Source organism: Octopus bimaculoides, chromosome 15 (assembly GCF_001194135.2).
Source record: "Octopus bimaculoides isolate UCB-OBI-ISO-001 chromosome 15, ASM119413v2, whole genome shotgun sequence".
NCBI classification, from domain to species: domain Eukaryota; kingdom Metazoa; phylum Mollusca; class Cephalopoda; order Octopoda; family Octopodidae; genus Octopus; species Octopus bimaculoides.
The window spans coordinates 36,379,984-36,394,681 of NC_068995.1; the positions used below are offsets into that span (position 1 = coordinate 36,379,984).

Consider the following 14,698-nt stretch of genomic DNA (forward strand, 5'->3'; position numbering starts at 1 on the left):
TAATTAACGCACTTTTTTGCAAAAATAAAAATAAACTTTAGTGGGTATGTAAATTACATGAGTAGATTGTTTCCAGAATTAAAAAAAAAATTTTTTTGTTGAGAAAAGACGTACAAAACAAACATTTGTACCAGAAGTCGATTCATTTAATGTCAGAATAGGTTTTTACAGAAAAAATAATGGCTTAAATATGAAGTTGACTTTTATTTATGCTGGGCGGTATAATACTTACTTTTTCTGTATAAATTTACTAAAACCATTAAATGGTTAACTACTTTTTGACGTTCATGCTGGTAATCACGGTCCGGGCCATATTTTACATTGCTTGGAGTTTCTACCTATTGCAATAGAGCACCATTGACATACATAATGGTATTGACATTCCTGACAGAAAAAAAATGTAATGATATGGATAATCTTGATTGTATGTTTTATTTTTGTCTGTTTATTACTAAGCACAGTTTTAAGTTTGTCACTGATTATGCCAATTTCGAACATTGGCTCTATTGCCTTGTTCAAATACATATTCAACATATTTAATTTCTCCTTCACAGTAAACGATTCATAAGTTCTGCCCATACTGACAATAACGGTAATGACAAATTTTAAAGTTTGCTTAACATTTTATAATTGTGAAAGGGATTAAAATTTTGATACTCTGTATCAAAGGTTCCGACAAGAATAAGCAGAAAAGAATTGTTTACATAATCAGTTTGATCGGTCACCTTCCTTTGTCAGTTGAGTAAAGTGTCATCCAAGCTGATGTTTATTGGTAATTTGCAACACCTGTTCATATTTATCATCTTTGTTTTTGTTGGTAATTCTTATCAACAACTTTTCTTGTGGTCGTGATTTGAGAAGACATACAGCAGTATGCTAAAGATCGGACATAATCTCTTGTGGGCAAGAAATGTAAAACAAAGTTTATTATAAACAACACAAACACTTTGCAATTTAATAACTTTCAATGTGATACCTGTTAAACAGAAATTATTTTTATTTAATGAAAATTTAATAAAATCTGATCATAAGTAAGTGAAATTATGCTAAATACAACTAAATTGAAAACCTTTTACCCTTGGCTATATCAGCAATTCTGAAAACTTTTGGGTGCGAATTTTACATGAGTAGAAACTTTTTCTAACAAATTATATCCTGAAAATCACCTGCACAAATTACATAGGTGCACAATCTACATGGGTTTTTATGTTGCCAGTACCGTCTGACTGACCTTCGTGCTGGTGGCACATAAAAGCACCCTTTACACTCTCTGAGTGGTTGGCGTTAGGAAGGGCATCCAGCTGTAGAAACTCTGCCAAATCAGATTGGAGCCTGGTGTAGCCATCTGGTTTCACCAGTCCTCAGTCAAATCGTTCAACCCATGCTAGCATGGAAAGCAGACGTTAAACGATGATGATGATGATGATGATGATGATATGGTATATATATATAACCAGGCAATACTTCATGCAAACAGTAACAGAATTATTATTTTGTAATGTTCGATACATATTGTTAATTAAATTTTCTCTTGTTTTGTAGAAACTTGCAAATCTGAAGAAGAATGTGTGCTGCTGTGACTTATTCTCCAGGAGATGTTGTTTGGGCAAAAGTCCCTCGCTATCCATGGTGGCCTGCAGAGGTAAACTATGCTTCAATAGAATATGTTGCCTAAAATGTTGCATGTTATTTTCTTTTTTTCCTTTGTTTGCTAAGATCAGAAATACTCTACACCAATTAATCCAAGTTACAAGTTGAAAACGCTCTCATTGGCAGTTAGTGATTCTTCATCATCATCATCTTTTAACGTCCTTCTTCCATGCTAGCATTTATACTTAAATAAAGTAAATTACCAACTTGATCATCTGCCTTGAAAACAGAGGTACCTTTACAACATCAATGAATTTAGGGTGACAGACATAACCTGAAAATATCACTCAATGTTAAGAGTTGTTGTTGTCATTTATAACAGTATGAAGGTGGTGAGCTGGCAGAATTGTTAGAGAATGAGAAAAAACGCTCTGTAATATTTTTTCCAACTCATTATGTTCTGAGTTCAAATTCTGCTGAGGTCAACTTTGCTTTTTCATTCTTTCAGGATCAATTAAACAAGTACCAGTTGAGTTTTGGGGCCATCATAATTGACTAACCCCTTCCCTAAAAAAATTGCTGACCTTCCAAAATTTTAAAGCAATTATGACAATATGATAGATGTTGATGGCAAGAATGTTGATATCTAATTCAGAAGCTTGTTTTAAAACGCCAGTTCTGGTTCTGCTCTAAGTCAGTCATAACGAAACAGGGAAAGATAGGGCTTTAAGCATTTCAGAAGTTGCTCTTTGTTCTCCTCCCTACTCTGCAAGACTGATGGATGCCATCTCTCTCTCTCTATCTCTCTCTCTCTCTTTCTCTCTCTCTTTCTCTCTCTCTCTCTCTCTCTCCCTCTCTCTCTCTCTCTCTCTCTCTCTCTCTCTCTCAAGTTGCTTCATTCTGATTTTATTCACCATACTTTGAGCTGTGCTGGTAATAGCGGGCTGACTTGGTGCTTCATCTTGAGTAACTAATTCAGCTGAGTCTCATTTATTTCTTGTATTTATGGCTACTTATAAAAGCCAAAACCTTCGCAGGTGAAGAATGTGCCTCGCAACATATGCTTGTAGTTAGCGACTTCAGGGTCAGGGCTAAATGGATGCCCAGTAGGCGATCAGCATGGGGGAGAAGGGTCTGGAAGCTTAAGGGTACTTTTGGCAAAATAGAGGGGAGATATAGCATCACATGATGTGGAAGACAGCTGGGGGTTGCTATGGGACAACCTGCTGAGGTCCACTGACCAGATCTGTGGTTGGTGCAAAGTCTCCTCTTGACCCAAGATAACGTGGTGGTGGAACAATGTTGTTGATAAGGCCATTAGAGAAAAGAAACACGCTTGGAAAGACTGGAAGAACGGTGGTAGCAGGGAATTGTATCAGACTGCCAGAAGGGAAGCTAGGAGTCAGGTTTATTTAGCCAGAGGGGAAGCAGATAAGAAAATTTTGGCTGTTCTGCACCATGAGGATCAAAGACTTGAGGTATTTCGTGTTGCAAGACAGTGTGTGAGAGAGAATCGTGATGTCGTAGGAGAGAAATGTGTTCGCATGAATGATGGTTCACTTGCACTAAACGAGGCTGCAAAGAGAGAGGTTTGGAGATGCCACTATGAAAGGTTGCTAAATAAAGAGAATGAATGGGAGAAAGAGAATCTGCCGGATGCCGACAGAGGCACCAGCTATCTGAAGTGACAGTGCCTTGGTAGATAAAGCAATTAAGCATATGCAAACAGAGAAAGCCCCTGACCCATCAGGAATCACCACAGAGATGCTCATAATATCTGGCGGTGTCAGCTATAGCCTAGTCACCAATATAGTTAACCAGGTGATACATGAAGGAGTCATACCCAATGACTGGTGTAGCAGAACCATAGTCAACTGCTACAAAGGTAAAGGTGACGCTTTAGATACAAATGATTACAGAGGTATCAAGTTGTTGGATCAGGTAATGAAGGTCACTGAGAGGGTCATAGCCCAACTAATTAGGGAGAGAGTCAGTTTAGATGAGATGCAGTTTGGGTTCGTGCCAGGGAAATGCACCACTGATGCTATATCTCTGGTAAGACAGCTGCAGGAGAAATACCTAGCCAAAGATAAACCTCTGTCCCACTATTTGGTACCTTAGGCAAATGACTTCTGCTATAGCCTCAGGCCAACTAAAATTTTGTGAGTAGATTTGTTAAATGGAAACTGAAAGAAACCCAATGTGTATGTGTGTGTGTGTTTGTCCTTCTTTGTCTTGACATCATGTAATAGATGTAAATTATTGTCCCTGTCATGCAAGCAGTGTCATTGATTTCCAATACTCTGCAAGAACATATATGACCATGGGGATGTATTAACTTGCTTGGAAACAGGTGAGAGTTGGTGACTGGAAGAATGGCATCTAGCTGAAGAAAACAACTTGACTCAAAGTCCAACCCATGCAAGCATGGAAAAGTGGACATGAATGAATATTATCATTTTAATGTTCACTTTCCTATGCTTTGCCTGGGTCAGACAAAATTTATTGGTAGATTTTTATACATTGACATACATACACAGATACACACATACACAAAGTTAATAGTTACAATTTTGTATTTTATTTTATATATCTGTTTTGATACATGACCTGTAAACTGTTTTTATTTAAACAGGTTGTAGCCCAGGAAGACTGTAAAATTGTTGATCATGGGAAGAAAAATCCTATAGCTTATATCACTTTTCCATGTGAAGATGCTTAGTAAGTATTTGATATTATGTTTGATTAGTCTTTAGTTTAGTATATTTTCAGCAAAAATAATTTCTACCATATCTTGTGGTATACAAGCCAAATTTTTTAATCCAAAATTTACAGTCAAAAATAAAAGTTGACTTTTACACCAAGTCTACTTTTGAGGACCAAAAATTCCATTTGAAATACAGCAGTATTTGGAGGAATACTTATGTTTCAAGGTTTACACTATGTACTACATTAACTTGTATGCTAGAAAATGTGGTTCTTCTCTTTTATTTGTTAAAATTGAACTGGCTTGGTTGAACTTTGGGTTTTGTAATTCCAACACAGATAAGGATACACATCACATCACAGATAAAGATTCACATCACACACAGATAAAGATACATATCACATCACAGATAAGGATACACATCATAGAAGGACAGAATGGACTAAGTGGAGCAGGAGGAGACTTGTGGAATAGAAGAGTTGCTGAAGAAGTCACAGATGTGTGACGAAAGATTTTCAGACAATGGACATAAAATAAAATAAGAACAAGTGAAGAACAAATATATAGTGACAGGAAAAAGAAAAATGACCATCCCAAAATATAACAATATTATATTATAATATTTCATACCTCACCGAGGCGATGACTACGGACCGAGACCTTTGGAAATGGGCTGTGCGTGAGAAGACCCGGCAAGCCAAGTAAGATCGTTGCCAGTGCCCCTGGACTGGTTCTTGTGCGGGTGGCACATGAGATGCACCATTTTGAGCGTGGCCGTTGCCAGTACCGCCTGACTGGCTCCTGTAGGATTTTCGAGCGAGATCGTTGCCAGTGCCCCTGGACTGGCTTGTGCGGGTGGCACATAAAAGACACCATTTCGAGCGTGGCCGTTTTCGTGCGGGTGACACGTAAAAGCACCCACTACACTCTCTGAGTGGTTGGCGTTAGGAAGGGCATCCAGCTGTAGAAACTCTGCCAAATCAGACTGGAGCCTGGTGTTGCCATCCGGTTTCACCAGTCCTCAGTCAAATCGTCCAACCCATGCTAGCATGGAAAGCGGACGTTAAACGATGATGATGATGATGATGATGATATTATATTATGCTATATTAGATTATAATATAATATTATACTACTTATTTAGATGCGCTAATCTTGACTCTGCCTATGGATGAGGAGAGTTGTATCAAGAAGTGTCAGTCTCTAATTGTGGAGAGAATGTGTGGAAGATGTGAAATGAAGTGGTGAGAAAGGATCTTCAAATGTTGGGCCTCACAGAGGAGATTACAAGGGACCGAGACTCCTGGCAGTTTGCTGTGCTTGAGAAGACATGTCAAACTAAGTAAAATTGTGGTTGTCCTTGCATACAGGCATGTCTCTTGCATCCCGCTACAGCTGAGTGATCCTAATCATGCAGGCTTGTAAAAAGCACCCTGTGCTGGTGTTGCATAAAAGCACTAAGTACACTTTGTAAAGTGGTTGGCGTTAGGAAGAGTATCCAGTTGTAGAAACCATGCCAAAACAGGCACGTAGCTCATCTGGCCAGCCCCTGTCACACTGCCCAACCCATGCCAGCATGGAAAATGGATGGTAAATGATTATGATATAATATTTCATAACATTGTTCATGATGATGATATGAAATAATATAATGTAATATAATATTCAATGTAGATTTTTATGCTTATTTCTGAAATCATAGCATAAAGTAATGGAATCGTTTAAATTATTCAAAGACTGTTCTTTTATAATTTCTGTAATGACTTTCAACCAGTTTCTCTAAACTATTTAAATTGTAGTTCCTCATAGTTGTTAGGTTATAGCTGCACGTGCATGCACACACACACACACCATTCAGTAGGTTCAATTCGTCAACCCTTTTGATTTTTAAACCGATCACATCCAGCGCAAACATTCTACCTGTTTTATGTTCAAACCACCAGTCAGATCCAGATTCTCATGCTTACCTACCATATCATTTCTAAAATTAAACAACCACATGGAAGAAATTTTGAAGCTACAAAATAATGCAAAACAATGTCAATAAATAACTATTACATTTGATAGAGTAACCTCAATGTTAAAAGATTAATCTGACAGGACAGAGAAACTTGTAACAGGTTTATTTTCCTGGATTTATTCTGTAAAATTTGTACATTTCTTCAGAACCTGAAAATGTTTGTTTACCAAACGAAAGAGCTCTTAACCATTCCACCATCTTGCTTGTGACATTCTTATATGTAGATAATTGTTCTATTTTCCATGTAAAATTCCTAGAGAGAATGAAATATTTTCAGTTCCCTTAGCACAAATGTTATTTGATATAATGTTTGTAAGTTATTTTCGTGTTTATTGGGTTGAAATACAGTATTTATTTTCAAAACATTTTACTCCCTCACCAAAAAGAATTCAGTTCGTTACCCTTTACTTGTGATACTATATATCAGGCATGTGCCATCAGTAATTACTCAGAGTAGGCAGTTGGTGATGTTTATGTAGTAAAACACGCAAAAAAAATAAGCAAAACACTGGCATGCGACTGAGTTGGAGGCAGAATTACTTCTGCCTTTATAGCACTTAAAGAAAATGTTATAGGAATGTACACAGCATGTGTACTACAGCAGTACTATGCGTAGTTTTACTGAGATTGAACAGCAGAGGCAAATTATGCCAACCTAAGCTACAAAAAAATTAAATATTTTGCATTTTATGCATAGTATTCAGAGTAACCTTCATAATTTTATTGAATTAGGTGCATATGTTGCTATAAAAGTAAAATGTAACTATTCAGGGTAGGCATTGCCTATCTTGCCTACCCAGGTGGCACGTCCCTACTATATACCTGTATCACTATCACTTTCTGCTGATTTTTTTTCTTTATTTGTTTTACTTTTTTACACTTTTCAAGTCTACAGTAAAAGACCTGACTTGAAATTTCTTCTAGAAATAGTTATGGTGAAATATCTAATCTTTTCTCTTAACCCACTAGCATTCAGATTAATTTATCAAATGTAATGCTTATTTATTTACATTATTTTGAATTGATCATGCATTATCTTGTAGCTTTGAGATTTTGATGATCTCATCATTTACTTTTAGAATGACATTGGTAGGGTAGACATGAGAAGCCAGATCTGGCCAGTTTGAACATAAAACAAATAGAATATTTTGACTGGTTGTGGCTGGTTTAAATGCTAAAGGATTAAACACATTTTATACTACTGACAAGTTTTGCAGTCAGCTTACTTATTACATTGTAGCTATTAAGGCTAACGTGAATAGCTGCGGTCTTCATTGATATATTGTAAAATATTTAATCTAGGGACATTAATTATGTTAGAGGAATTTTGAGAAGAGAAGTTGGTTACGTGAACTCCAGTGTTCAACTAAAACTTATTTTATTGACCCTGGAAGGATGAAAGGAAATTGGCCTTGGTGGAATTTAAATTCCAAATGCGAAGAGCTGAAAGAAATGTCGCTAAGCATTTATCCAGCATAGTAACAATTCTACTAGCTTGCACTTTCTTTAGAGGAATTAATAATGCAGAAATATAATTGTTTAGGCTGCTTAAATTTTAGATTTTAACTTCCATGAAAGTATTTTTATCTTGGCTAAAGATCAATTACAAAAGTTAGCACATTTAGCAGATGGTGGTAAGAAACACCAACTCTAAAGTAAAAATACAATATTCAGAACTTTATAACTCACTGTTTATTTAGTATTATATAATCATCCTCATCATTTAACATCATGTTGGTATGAGTTGAATGGTTTAATAGGAACCGACAAGCTCCAGTATCTGCCTTGGCTTAGTTTCGAGTTGGATACCCTTCCTAATGCCAACCACTTAACAGAGTGTACTGGGTGCTTTTCTTTTTGTAGCACTGGCACTTGTGCGGTTACCAAGTATTCATAAGACAAGATTCCCCCCCCCCCCCCAGCAACTGAGTGGGGTGTAGTAGTATTGAAGGATGTGAAAACATGACAGTTTAAATAGTTTAGGACTGTCGACTTATTCTTTTATTCCTATGGAATCAGTTCAGAAATGACACATGTTCACAAGATATATCACCCCTGGTTTAAGGTAAGTTTGTAGATCATCTCTAAGCATTCGTTTTTTACCTATTTTTACCCCTTGTCTGCCCACTCAAGTCCACAGGCCAGGTTGGTCATTTGTTTATCTATTAGTAAATACCTGGGAAGATGCCTATATCTCGGCCATGACACATGGCCCAGTAATAGTTTCAGCTAACAGATTAGTTGACTAACAGATGTCATTTAAGTAATCAGTCATTTTTATGTAACATACTGCACTTGTCACTGAGCCCATTTGCTATGTGACTAGTGAAAAGCAGTGAACCGGCACAATCGTTAGCTTGTCGAACAAAATGTTTAACAGCATTTCTTCTGGCTTATTAGTTTCTGAGGTTAAATTCTGCTGAGGATGACTCTGCCTTTCACTTTCTTGGGCTCTAAAATAAAGTAGCTGTTGAGCACTGGGCTCAATGTAACTGACTTCCCCCTCTCCTCAAAATTGCTAGCCTTGTACCAAAATTTGAAACTGTTATGTGACTGGCGTGTAAAAGTTATTATTTATTTACTTTTTATTCCAGTGATATTATTCGTTCTGAATCTAATATCATGCCATTTAATACAGAACACAAGAAGAACTACATAAAGAAAGGTAAGACTTTACGTCTACAATAATGTTTCCCAACCTATTTTCCCCCTATGCCCCACCATAACTTTCCAAAAAAATGTATGCCCCACCAGTGGTTGGAAAAAAAGAACTTTATCTTTAAAATTTTATGATTATATACTTTCTTTAAAGAAATGTCCACACTAGAGCATTAGAGTAGCACTATACTGTAACAAACAGTCTTCACACAATATGCTTCGCTGGAGAGATTGGTTTGGCTAGGCTGAGTGTAGGTGTAGTATGTCTGCTGTGAAAAAAAGATTTTCACAATTCCATGTCCCACTTAAAAGAAAAAAGAAAGTTTGGATCCCATCCCCAACCCTAGTTTTCCCAGGTTCCACCAGTAGGGTGTACGCCCCACATTAGGAATCACTGGTCTATAGCCATCCTTCCTTGTAATGTATTATTAAAATAACCAGACATCATAAAACTGACATAGGCTTACAAGCTCAACCATTAAATTTTTTTTTTTTTTCCGAACGATAATGATTCACAAACCTAATACTCGACTTTGGTTTCTCGTAATTTTAGGCATACGAGAGATAAATCTATATCCTAGTATAAACAGGGTGTAGACTAATTGATAGTGTGTTGATAGTGTTGATAGCCTTCTTCACAAGAGAAATGTTCATTGATTTTACAATGGTGAATTATACTATCTGATATTTCTGTTAGATGGTCTTGATCAATGCAGTAGCAGTGACAGGTGACACATGATCAATTCCTTGCTTGTCCCCTGTATTTGTGCTTCTCCAGTTTACTTCTTCTTAACATCATTAATAAAAGGGGAAAAATAAAATAATTTTTCCCCTATTTATATTGTGTATCATTTTTTTTTTTTGGCTTTATCTATTATAATTCTTTGTATTTTATTTTTCTTTCCAGGTGAAAATCTGCCAAATGATTTGAGTCAAAGATTCCTAATGGCTCTAAAATGTGCTCAAAAAGCTGCCAAGGACAACACTGATGTTACACACAAAAAAAGCTCATCAGTTAAGAATCCAACTGACTCTATATTTAATAGTTCCTTCAACAGTAAGTCATCTGTTGCTGGTAGTTCACACAACCAAGCAGATTTACTTCCTGACAGTCCTCCGGCTACATCAGGTGCCACCAGCACTATTACTAGTTACACAAATGAGACCAGTGACCATTTGAAGTATACCTGTAGCCAGTGTAACTTTTCTACTTGTCGGCTAAATTTGATGTTAATTCACTATAAACCTGAAGAAAATGTACTCCGTTGTCCTAGTCTGCCTGACTCTTTTGTGGCAAATGCTGACAACCGTAAGCGTCGAATGCTTGAGAATGATGCATATCTGAGAAGCCAACACTTCAAGGCCCCACGTCGCATGAACACACCAGAAGTCACCAGTCGTGTTCCTTGTTATGCCCGGAAACCAGCCTCACCTCCACCTCAGAAGGCCTTACCTACCACAGTTCATGACAGAGGTAGTTGCTATATGTTCCATGATGAACCCATCCGACAGCCAGCACATAAACCCAGCTTTTCATACCGGTCACTTCAGAAAAAAAAAGATAACTCCTCTTGCATGGGAGAAAATGAAAACTCCAAACGCAGTATTAATTCTTTTACACAACCAAAGACTTATACCAAACTGAAGTCATCGAAGGATCAAAGAAATGGTGTATTGTCTATTGGCAACACAGAGAGAAGAAAAGAGTTCCAGATGAAGCCAAGTTATGATACTAGCACTCCTTTGGAAAATAAACTAGAACGGCCAACTAGAAAACCTCACTCCAGTGGTGAGAAAAGATCCAATGGGGAGAAAGATGAGAAGGAAGAGGAAACAGCAACAAGGAAGAAACTTCTTTATTCTGAAAAGTAATGCTGGAATTTGACATCTTTGAGTCTTTTATTGTTGTATTGATTAGGTTGCCATGTAAACTTATGTGAAAATGGTTCTGTATATTCAGGTTCACTGATACTTCACTTGTAGCTAGAAATATATTTGTCTCTATCAAAAACATTGTATGAAAGATAGTGTAGATGACGATTGAATGAATGAATGAATGAATGAAATAAGAAATGATTACCATGTTGTATGAATGTTAATAACTGACTAGAGTCTAATGAAATAGTACACCATCTGTTGTTTGTTTTCTGAAGATTAATCATTGATTTTGTTTTAGTGATTGAATGGTGTAATAGAATGCATTGTTCAAAGACACCTTTATCTTTATTAAGCTGGCAAGCTCACAGAAGCATTAGCGCGCTGGACGAAATGCTTAGCAGTATTTCATCCATTGCTACATTGTGAGTTCAAATTCTGCTGTGGTCAACTTTGCCTTTCATCCATTCGGGGGTCAATAAAATAAGTACCAGTTGAACACTGTGGTCAATGCAATCAACTCGTCCCTCTTCCCCAAAATTGCTGCCCTTGTGGCAAAATTTGAAACCATTATTTTCATCATTAAGCTGGAGAGCTGGCAGAACCATTAGCACACTGGATAAAATGCTTGGTGGTATTCCGCTTGTCGGTATGTTCTGAGTTCAAATTCCGTGGAGGTTGACTTTGCCTTTCATCCTTTCAGGTTCAATAAATTAAGTACTAGTGAAACACTCGGGTTGATGTAATCAACTAGGCCCCTCTTGCAAAATTTCAGACCTTGTGCCTTTAGTAGAAAGGATTATTATTGTTCATTTTGTCCATCCTTGTTCTCAGTTCAAATTCTGCCAAGGTCAACTTTCCTTTCATCCTTTCAGGGTCAATGAAATAAATAGCAGTTATGCACTGGGGATCAATGTAATCAACTAGCCCCCTCCCCTCAAATTTCAGGCCTTGTTCCTATAGTAGAAAGGATTCTTATTACCTCTGCCTTAGCGAAGGCAGAGGTGTTGTTTGCAGTCGTGTTTGTTTGTTTGTCCATGGACAAGATGCTGGATGGATTCGGATGAAACTTTCAGAGATGTTTGGCCTCGTGACTGGCAAAACTGATTAGATTTTGGGATCGATCCGGTACTGGACAAGGATTCTGGATTATTTGCTATGTTTACTTACATGATTATGATCTTACATTCACTTTCAAGTCTTTCTCAATTATCTACCTTTTTGCTGTTTCCGATGTTTTATTTTTGTTTCTCTATTATTAATTTTATTCGCATCTCTATCTTAGTAGAAATTGAGGATCTTTACCTTTTGACTGGCAGATCGAAAAATTTATTGTTTGTAACTAAACACTTTCAAACATCGTATACTGGTAGAATGTGTCACTTAAAACCTCTTTTATTCTGTAAAATTCATTATTTTCGAAGTTATTTCGTGTTAAGTTGTCGTTTTCAGTAATTTCAACCAATCAATGACATTGATTGAGCTGAATAAAATTACTGTTGTTGTTTGTCAACAACAACTTCCGGCAGTGTATATTTCGTTTGTCACTGTTATTTATGACATATTTCATCTCGGTTATGTTTGTATGAATAAACGAGTGTATCTGCAGCATGTTTACTTCATGGCACCATTTCTACTGCTTTTAGTTTTTTTTTTCCTGCTTTTCAGCTACTATTTTCGGAAAGACTTTTTTGCCCCTCCCCCCTCCAATTTCTTCATTTTTCACTTTTTTCCGTAACTCTAACCCTAAAATCCCAACCCTAACCCTAACCCCCTAAAGCTAAAGCCAGTACAAATGCATAAATGATGTCATAAATAACAGTGACAAACGAAATACACACCACTGATAGTTGTTGTTGACAAACAACGGCAGTAATTTTATTCAGCTGAATACACGTCATTGTTTGGTTGAAATTACCGAAACATGACTACTTTAACACGAAATAACTTTAAAAATATAAACTTTTCTCAACAACACTAGAGTAAAAGATGTTTTATATGACACATTCTACCAGTGTCCGAAGTTTGAAAGTGTTTAGTTACAAAAAATTAATTTCTCGATTTGCCGTTCAAAGGGAAAAGATCCAAAATTGATGGATAAAGAAATCAAACTACCTATAGACGGCAGCAAAACCGTTCAGAAATGAAATAACACTAACATATTTTCATAATATATATATTATGCATACATATTAACACTTAACAGTATACTTACATATATACATACATCTATACGTTGATCTAAAACAACAGGAATACCAAAGGAAGGCTGGAATTTAAGAGAAGAGAAAACCAAAAGGTCTCATGCTATTTATTTAAAAATTCTTGAGTAGAACTTATTACCTCCGCCTTTGAAACTATTTTGGATGGTGAATTTGTTAACTTTGGCTTCTATTATATAAGGATAAACCATTTATTACTGTTACTAAGTTTTCTACAATCACCTTCACATTTCCATGACTACCATTGAGAGCGGTCGGGTTCATGTTTAGTATTCTCGTTTGTGACAGCTGTTGAGTTTATTTCAGATATTCTCATTTTAAAAATCATGTCGCTAATCGTTGAGAGGATGTTAGTGTTGCCTTGGTGGAGGTTTTCACTCTCTGCGTGCTCTTGTTGTTATTATTAGTGTGGTTAATGCCTTACTTGTGACACAGTTCAGTGCCTGTAGTAAAATAGGATCATTTACCCACTCATCTGTTGTATGTGTATATTCATAATCAAGTATTTTCAATGTCTTTGCCCCCCTCTCTCTCTTTCTCTATCTTTCTCTCTCTCTTTCTCTCTCTCTCTCTCTCTCTATATATATATATATTGTGTACTATTCCATGTGGTAAGATCAACAAAAAAAGTACCCCATCTGGTGAGAGATAAATATTATTTAATAAACACAGTGTATGTTTTTATGTGTTACTATTAGTTTCATGTAGTGAAAGCATGCCAGACAGTATTTTTTAACATGTCTGGTGTCTCAGCACAATCTTCAGGCCCTGCACACCTGGCATAACAAACTAAAAATTGGACAATAAGATGTGAGAAGGAAATAGATATAAAAGGTCCAGAAAATGGAAAATAAAATAAAACGAAGCAAAATGGTGGGATGGGGAAATTAGAATTATTTCCCCTTTAATTGTTAAAAAATACTGTCTGGCATGTTCTCATCACATGAAACTAATAGTAACACATAAAAACATATTGTGTTTATCAAATAATATATATAGTGCAAATAATGATTATTTCATTGGTTAGTAGATATAAGCACTAATCAGCAAATAGTTTGTTGAAATTATAAACAAAGCCCAGTGGCTTATTTAAAAGCTCAAAGGACTGTGTGTTTCTTACTGAGGCACTTATTGTAACATTGGTGCTCCAGAAATTTTTGCATAAATGAGCCAAAAATGTTATGAGCACATTGTCGGCATATAGAGTAGATGTTCTCTTATGACCTACATAAAACTGCAATTAACATATTTTGTGGTAACATCTGCTGAAATATATTGAGAATAAATGTTCAAATCATTCATCATCATCATCATCGTTTAACGTCCGCTTTCCATGCTAGCATGGTTTGGACAATTTGACTGAGGACTGGTGAAACCGGATGGCAACACCAGGCTCCAATCTAATTTGGCAGAGTTTCTACAGCTGGATGCCCTTCCTAACGCCAACCACTCAGAGAGTGTAGTGGGTGCTTTTACGTGTCACCCGCACTAAAACGGCCACGCTCGAAATGGTGTCTTTTATGTGCCACCTGCACAAGCCAGTCCAGGGGCACTGGCAACGATCTCACTCGAAAATCCTACGGGAGCCAGTCAGGCGGTACTGGCAACGGCCACGCTCAAAATGGT

General features: G+C 36.7%; 1 protein-coding gene across 1 annotated transcript in view; it reads left to right on the forward strand.

Moving 5' to 3' along the window:
* Positions 1-14,698, forward strand: part of LOC106879584 (uncharacterized) — a 57,895-nt gene that overhangs the window by 26,049 nt on the left and 17,148 nt on the right. The window contains exons 2-5 of the mRNA XM_052973271.1: positions 1,543-1,642; positions 4,226-4,311; positions 8,912-8,982; positions 9,883-10,843. Coding sequence (XP_052829231.1) covers positions 1,565-1,642; positions 4,226-4,311; positions 8,912-8,982; positions 9,883-10,843 — 1,196 coding nt within the window. The 5' untranslated portion in view covers positions 1,543-1,564. The remainder of the gene's footprint in view (positions 1-1,542; positions 1,643-4,225; positions 4,312-8,911; positions 8,983-9,882; positions 10,844-14,698) is intronic.